Here is a 7,985-nt window from a genome sequence, read left to right as displayed (position 1 = left end):
TAGCACCGCCTTTTTCCAACCCGATTTAGATGAAATTACGCCCCCTTTCCTTCCCTTCTGTCGTAAGCCTCGGCGAAAGCCTGCGATTTCAAGCTGGAAAAAGATGGCGGCTCGTTTGGAAACTTTCTATAATGTTACGAAAATGACACAAACAGATCCGACATGCTGCTGCCGCCCTCCAGCAGTGAAGAAGAGAGAGAGAGAGAGAGAGAGAGAGAGAGAGAGATGGAGTGTCTCTCTTTCACAGTGATGTGAAAAATGTTACCATCACACACTTATAGAGTGATATAATCTCTAAGATTTCAGTTGTGTTCTCTTGGGTGACACCTATGGCGATGAGTGGTAATTGCAGGTGAGATCTAAACAGTTGCATTATGTGACATTAGTCAGTTTGTTTGGCCATAGTAACCATAGTAACCACCCGTAATGCTCGCAGAGACCGGAAAAAAGTCGCTTGTTATCCTACTTAACACAAGAGTTGTCGGACGGGAACCTACAGTAACCTACAGAGTGTATTGTGTTAGCTCCGCCCACCCTGTGAACCTACAGTAACCTACAGAGTGTATTGTGTTAGCTCCGCCCACCCTGTGAACCTACAGTAACCTACAGAGTGTATTGTGTTAGCTCCGCCCACCCTGTGAACCTACAGTAACCTACAGAGCGTATTGTGTTAGCTCCGCCCACCCTGTGAACCTACAGTAACCTACAGAGCCTATTGTGTTAGCTCCGCCCACCCTGTGAACCTACAGTAACTTGCAGAGCGTATTGTGTTAGCTCCGCCCACCCTGTGAACCTACAGTAACCTACAGAGCGTATTGTGTTAGCTCCGCCCACCCTGTGAACCTACAGTAACCTGCAGAGCCTATAGACCAGACCAGCACATCCGGGTAATTTGCAAAACATGAAGGCCGCGCCCCTTTTTAGGCGACAACACAAGCCACTTGCATTGACTTCATTGTAAAATAGCAGTACCCAAAAAATCGATAGAAAAATAACAGAATTAATTTAGTTTATAAATGACACCATGACATGACAATATATTTCAACTCGGCCGGCCATAGAATGCGCAAGATACATCGACACGAGGTACTTGCCTTATATGAACGCTGTATCCAGTTTCCACCAGGGTACATGCATCGTCCACATTGACGGTGTCACCCCTACTCTATCGCTTACTAAAAACGCTTACTGCGCAGCGTCTTCAAGCGTCCAGCGCCAAGGCCGCTCCCCTTTTTAGGGGAAACCCACCATAGTAAAAGACGGTAGCCTACAAGAAGCCGAAACCACTTCAAACAAACTATTTAAAACTGTTTAATTTGATAGAGATAGGCCGAAGAGTTGCTGTGTTGTTATAGTTTCACTAACAATAAAAAAAACAAAAAACTGGTCTGCGATAGAGTAGGGGTGACACCGTCAATGTGGACGATGCATGTAACCTGGTGGAAACTGGATACAGCGTTCATATAAGGCAAGTACCTCGTGTCGATGTATCTTGCGCATTCTATGGCCGGCCGAGTTGAAATATATTGTCATGTCATGGTGTCTTTGGGTCATTTATAAACAAAATTAATTCTGTTCTTTCTCTATAGATTTTTTGGGTACTGCTATTTTACATTGAAGTCAACGCGAGTGGCTTGTGTTGTCCCCTAAAAAGGGGCGCGGCCTTCATGTTTTGCAAATTACCCGGATGTGCTGGTCTGGTCTAGTGTTAGCTCCGCCCACCCTGTGTCACCACAGACACCAAGTTCATAAATGCTGCAATACTGAAGATGCAAAGGCTTCTATCAAGCCTGTTATTGTGTTAACTCACTATCGGATAGATAGTGACATGTATTTACATGAAAATCTTAATACGCATAATATACTTCCATAAACACATCTCTCCTTAACATTCACACACTTTTCAACTCTGTGTTTGGACATGTGAGATCAAATGGTGCACAGAGTTGAAATATGTGTGAATGTTAAGTAGATGTGCTTATGAAAGTATATATTATGTGTATTATTTAAGTGAATGATTAAGGGTCTTTACATTTGCTTAAAACACAAAAAACATTTGCATAAAACCATTGATAGTATAATCATAAAACACATTCTGTTCTCTCTCTCTCTCTCTCTCTCTCTCTCTGCAGGCCACCCTCCAAGTCTCCCGGATCGGCTCCGCCAACCAGTACGCCAACAACCTCTACATGAAGCGATAGACTGAGCGCTCCTCTGCTACCTTCTCTCTATTTATTTTTTCGCTCATTGACTTTTTATTGTTTTCTTTTGAAGGACACCGATAGACAATTGGAACACTGATGTGCCAATCAAATACAAGACACGCACTTTTAGAGAGAAAAAAACAACAAAACAAACACAGGGGGACGATCCTTCTCACAAGTCAACAGCGAAGTCGACATGTACCTGTATTATACAGATGCATCATACGCACCCACATATACACACTTCTCCACCTACACACCTGTACCTGTGCGTGTCTATTTATGTACACATTGACTTTATGAGCCCGTAATGATTGTATTCCCTGGAGGGAGGGGAAGCCATCCCAAATGGGAAAATACTCACTTAACATACTGTAGGTTTATTGCCGTAAAATCAGGCCCTATACTCGACACATGAGGAAGCCATTTTGACCCAGTTTCATCAAAGATATCAGTTTGAGTTCTTAGTCTAAGTGTCATTCTCTCCATGTGTATATCGTGTAAACTAAGTCCATCCTCTCTGGTTTTACTGTTGTTTTTCTAATGCCTACTAGAAATATGTTGTATGCTGTGCCACTGTCATCACCCCCTCCCCTTGCAGGCCTTACATAACATACCCCTGACACTTTACACCACACTTGTATATACTGTAGTAGCTACTGTACATTTTTGCTCCAGCACCCTTTTGCCTTTCCCGTTTGAACTTGTGCAAAGCTTTCCTCTTCTTTGTCTTCTTCTGTGTGTGAGTACTTTGAGAACAAAGCTAACCGGAGTCACACTCCGTGCGTGTGTGTACACATACTTGGCCAATAAAGCGGATTCTGATTCTGAAATAGTATCCATGACCAAAATTTCCCTATAACCTTCCCAGCGGGATTTACAGTGTGTCAGCCATACTCAATATTGTGTTTATAATGCCATTAGCATACTTTGGTATGGGTATAAATATAATATTCCTATTAGTGCAGCAGGCATTTCACCACATGTTGGGTAACCTCTCACTAATAGTAACAAAACCAAATGGATGTTGTGTCCTTTCTTCTAAATGAGAGAGAAAGGCTTAAGGAATCCTATGAGGGGAAAATTACTTCTCATATCATACACATACTTTTATACACATACTAATATTATACACAGTAATATTTCTATTGATATTGCCTTATTATGATTCCTGTACTATTTTTAAGTCAAGTTCTCCTTTATTGTGCCCGTGAGGAAATTCATCCTCTGCTAGGAACCTTCCTAGAACTAGGGACCAGTGGACGGGCGCAGTGCAGCGCCCGGGGACCAACTCCAGTTCGATTGCCTGTGCCTTGCTCAGCGGCACTCACAGGAGTATTAACCTTAATATGTCTTCGATGGTGGGAGGAAACCCACATGAACACGGGGAGATCATGCAACCTCTGGGGACCCGGGGCAGACGGGGGTTTGAACCCGGGACCTTCTTGCTGTGAGGGAATGTGCTAACCACTGACCTTACGATGACCTCTCCTGTACTGCCGTGGCCAGTAGTTGTTCTGGCAGTTGTTGCTGTGACACGTGACCCCTCGGGGATACATGTATATTGCAATCTTATCATAATAAACTATTTCTTTATAGAGCACTTTTCAAAACAGTGTTTCAAAGTGCTTTACCGTTAAATGGAGGGGAAAAAGACAAAATGAATTCATAAACGCATACATGGTAAGACAACTGTAGGGCAAAATCCACTGACTTAAAATATTGTAAGTTGACTTCAAGATATTAACTTGAAAAATAATTTATCTAGCCTATAAGAAGACAAATAAATAAAAGTTCACGTAAAAAAAAGAGAGAGAGAGTAGGTGGTTGAAAAGAAGACCCTGGATTTGGAGTGTAGGAGCCCTAATGGAGAAACCATAGAGATGTGCAGAAATATGAGCAGGACATGAAAACTGAGCTCTACAACAACGCATACAATTCACATGTTTCCCAAATGTCAACATCCTGAATTCCTGCTAGAACTCCCCCGCCCCTCCCCCTCCATGCTGAAACGCTCCACAGTGGGTGAAACTGTGGTGTGGTGGCGCCCTCTACAGGCCAAGCCGGGTATTGCCCAGAGGGGAGAAAACACGCATTTGGCCCCAGAAGAAGACCTCTGGCGCCACCAAGCGGACAAACTGGGAAGCTGCGCGGGTCTTCTTGGCCTCCCCTCTCCATTTTCCCCTCCATGTTGATGTAAAATGGAGGTGGAAAATGACGTTGAGTGTTTTCCCCACCAAGTGAAAGAGATAAGAGTGAACATCTTCATCTCAACAAGGTTTATCGCTGATGCCATCAACACTTATTTTGATATTAGAAGAATTCCTGGAAAATTAAATGCACTTCACTTTGGGGGTTTTGTTTACGTGTCTTTTATTCCCAATTATTTGTGCTATTTTTTGTTTCGACCTCCTTCGCTGTTATGAGCGAGCTGCTTCTTTCGGGCTCTTTTATTAATGTGATGTGGTTCCGCTTCACTGCGGTGACACGTCATCACGAAAAGCATAGATCCTACATAGCTAATTAGGTGTGGTATGAATATACAGTAGCCTACAAGCTGATGACCTGTGGTGACCTTATAGGCCGCAATGTTTGTCACACATAGCTTATCGCCAGGTAGGCTACAAAGTGTTTGTATGCATATTGGGTGTTTGTTATGATGAAAAGCAGTGCAACAAAACTATTGGGTGTTATATGAATCAAATGTGTGCATAGGAAGAATGCTATGGCCTTGTTGGGACTCATTAGTGGTGTCAAGATTGGGGGTTGGGGGCAATAGTTGGAGGCATTCTAAAGATGGTAATCAACAGTTTTGCTTAAGAAACGTCCAAATGATGAGTTATCTCTGCAGAATTCGTGACTTTGATGTTGGCACGTGTTTGAATGGGGACTGGGCGGTGCATACTGTAACTAGGGCACTTGGGGGCGCGCCTTTCTGGAAAATGTTGCGCGTTCAATGGGGGAGAGAGAGAGAAAAATCTCGCGCAACGTTGCAGAGTCTGCGCAGCCGCAGTGGCGTTCTTCTCGTCACTGCGAAGTTTCGGGAGAAGCACGGAGGAAGGAGGGGAGACCGAGAGAAAAAACAACGTCATTTATACCGGTAATTATTCCCTCCATATCCAGCTCTCACACCGCACCGCGGGACTCATTAGGGATCACAGGGTGCGCGCGTGCTGTTCTTGTTGCGTCAAAAACGTGTCTCCTGCAACAATACAATAAAGAGCCACCGCAGCAGCGGTGCTAGCCGACATTTCGTCCTCTGTCTCGTTCACCGACAGTCGCGTAGCAACAGCTGTATTTCTCGTAAATGAGCGCTGCAGAAATGCGGGAAGAAACGCGGGTTTACTCCGCGGTAGGTCCCCGGTTCGGTCCGCGCTGTTTCCGGGGGTCAGACCCGTGTCTGGTCGGGTTTGATCGCTGTCGAGACGCAGCAGCGAGCAGCGAGACATGTAGCCGACATGGCGGAGTTCGTGGGCTGTGTCCCGAGCTCTGCCAGCACCAGGCACGACGAGCTCAACAAAGACACGGGAAGCCGGCCGCTGATTGGCTCGGCCGGGTCACATGGTCCTGGCTAAGGCAAGGTTGATGTCAATGAATCCCACCGCTTTTCTTGTTGAGACCCGCCCTCCTCTGCCTCTGATTGGTCGGGTCTAGTCATGAAGCGCGATGATTGGTTGGGTTTAGGCATGGGGAGTGATGATTGGTGAAGGCTAGGGTAGGAATGATCAGGCTAAGCTAATGGAGGCAGAGTAGGGCGGGTCTTAACAAGACAAGAAGTGGGATCCATAATAACGCGTCCAAGCGTGAAGAAACCATGCAGCTGTTCACTCTGGGAGTGCTTCAGACAGTTCAGAGAAAGGGGGAAATGGAAAAAATTTAAGAATAAATCACGAAAAATAAGTTTTTTTTAAATATATAATTTTAGAAGATTATGATGATAATAATAATAATAATAATAATATAATAAAAATAAAATGACTCAAAGTAAAAGTGAAAATTACTATTTGAGAAACTTACTCAAGTAGTAAAAGAAAAAAGTACCTGGTTAAGAAATTACTCAAAAGTACAAGTTACTTTCCATTTTAATATTTTTTTAGGGTGTGTGGGCCAGAGCAAAACACAAAACAGCACTTGTTGATAACCAAGTGGAGCAGGTACGGCAGGCTAATCGGAAGGTTAGTGTCCTTGAGCAAGACACTGAAGCACTAACTGCTCCCGACGAGCAGTTAGCGCATTGCATGGCTGCAGACGCTGTCGGTGTGTGAATGTGTGAATGTGAGGTATTCATGTAAAATAATTTTGGGTAGTCGATAGACTATATAAAATGCGCTCTATAAATACAGTCCATTTACCATTAATCAAACAAATACTGGTAATTGAGTCAAATCTAGGTCCATATTTGATTATGTCTGACCTATTGCACTTTAAACTGTATGCACTTCTGCTGAATACGATGCTGCTGGATACTGTTCCTGAATGTTATTTTGTTCTTGCGTTATTGTTTGTATATGGTGTGCTGCTGCTGCACTGTCTTGTCTTTTTTGTCTGAGAGCGAACCAAGACAAATTCCTATCAACTTTGTTGACATGGCAATAAATTGATTCAATCTTGAATCTTGAATCTTGAATATGATTTCCACAAAATGGAGAAAAAAATGACAGAATCAGGGAATTTGGTAATAAAATGGAATGAATAAAGTCTCTGCACACCTGTATGACGGGTGCATCGGAGGAGAACACAACCAATAGAACAAAGAAGCTCTCGCCTTCTCTGGAGACATATTTTGACATCACCTCACAACTTGGTTTTCACTTTAAGTGTGGAAGACTTGACTCTGAGAGAGTCAAGTCATTAAAAAAAAATTGGAAAAAAAATTAATTGAGGAAAAAATAAAATGTATTTCATATGGCCCTAGTCAAATCTCACACTCTTCATCTCTAGTACCGCTCTCTTCCTCACCTACCCATCTCTCTCCATTTCCCTAATCTGTCCCAGAGTGGACACATTCAATGTAGCTTGCTTTAAAAAACTGAAGTCACACATCCCAACGTCTTTGTCTTTTCTCCCGCTTGTAACGAAGCTATAAATGGTCAATGTAGCGTATGGATTAGTGGCTTAAAAATATACTCGGAGTGACGAGTAGAAGTAGAGTTTACAAAAAGGAACATGAAAAGCACTTTGTTTTCACATCGATTGCGTTAGGGGATGTACCCAGCCCTGCTAAATAAACCACAACTTCTCCTATTGTTTTGTAAGCATCTTCTCTGTGCTTGTCTGGCCCAATCTCTCCACTGGCATCGTTCAAGTTTCATCTAAACGAACAGAATCTGCTGTCATTCACCCGGGCCCAAGTCATGAAATGAAGAACTGCTGTTGGAACTGAAATCTCTCTGCTCTCCATGCCACCTGCAGACCGCTGAAATACAGGGTTAGGGTTGTTTATAGTCAATTAGTATTAACCTACGTAGTGAATTGGTATTTTGATGACAGTTTTCTCTTAGGATAGGACTATTTATTATGTGTAATGAATCCAATTTCTATTCTAAATTTCCCCTCATCATGACCAGCCCCCCCCCCCCCCCCCCCCCGCGCGCCCGCCTCATATCCTGTTATCATCATGATCCGCCCCGCCTCATATCCTGTTATCGTGCGTCTTGCCATTGCATTAGTTTAGATTAGATTCATTCTTTAATGACCTCCATGGAGAAATTGGATCATTGCAGAGAGACGGAGATAAGAATAGATGAAATACAGAGTACCGAAGTTGAAGCTACACGTAAT

General features: G+C 43.4%; 1 protein-coding gene across 1 annotated transcript in view; it reads left to right on the top strand.

Moving 5' to 3' along the window:
- LOC310776327 (synaptosomal-associated protein 25-like) overlaps nt 1–2,201 on the top strand; it is a gene marked incomplete at both ends in the record, with an annotated part of 15,638 nt that extends 13,437 nt beyond the window's left edge. The window contains one exon of the mRNA XM_083636528.1: nt 2,133–2,201. Within this exon, the coding sequence (XP_083492654.1) occupies nt 2,133–2,201 (69 nt within the window). The remainder of the gene's footprint in view (nt 1–2,132) is intronic.
- Between the last annotated feature and the right edge of the window lie 5,784 nt (nt 2,202–7,985).

The sequence above is a fragment of the Poromitra crassiceps genome (genome assembly GCF_964638095.1).
Source record: "Poromitra crassiceps genome assembly, chromosome: 5".
NCBI classification, from domain to species: Eukaryota; Metazoa; Chordata; class Actinopteri; order Beryciformes; family Melamphaidae; genus Poromitra; species Poromitra crassiceps.
The sequence above is the reverse complement of the archived record's forward strand: the minus strand, read 5'-3'. Positions and strand labels throughout refer to the sequence as shown.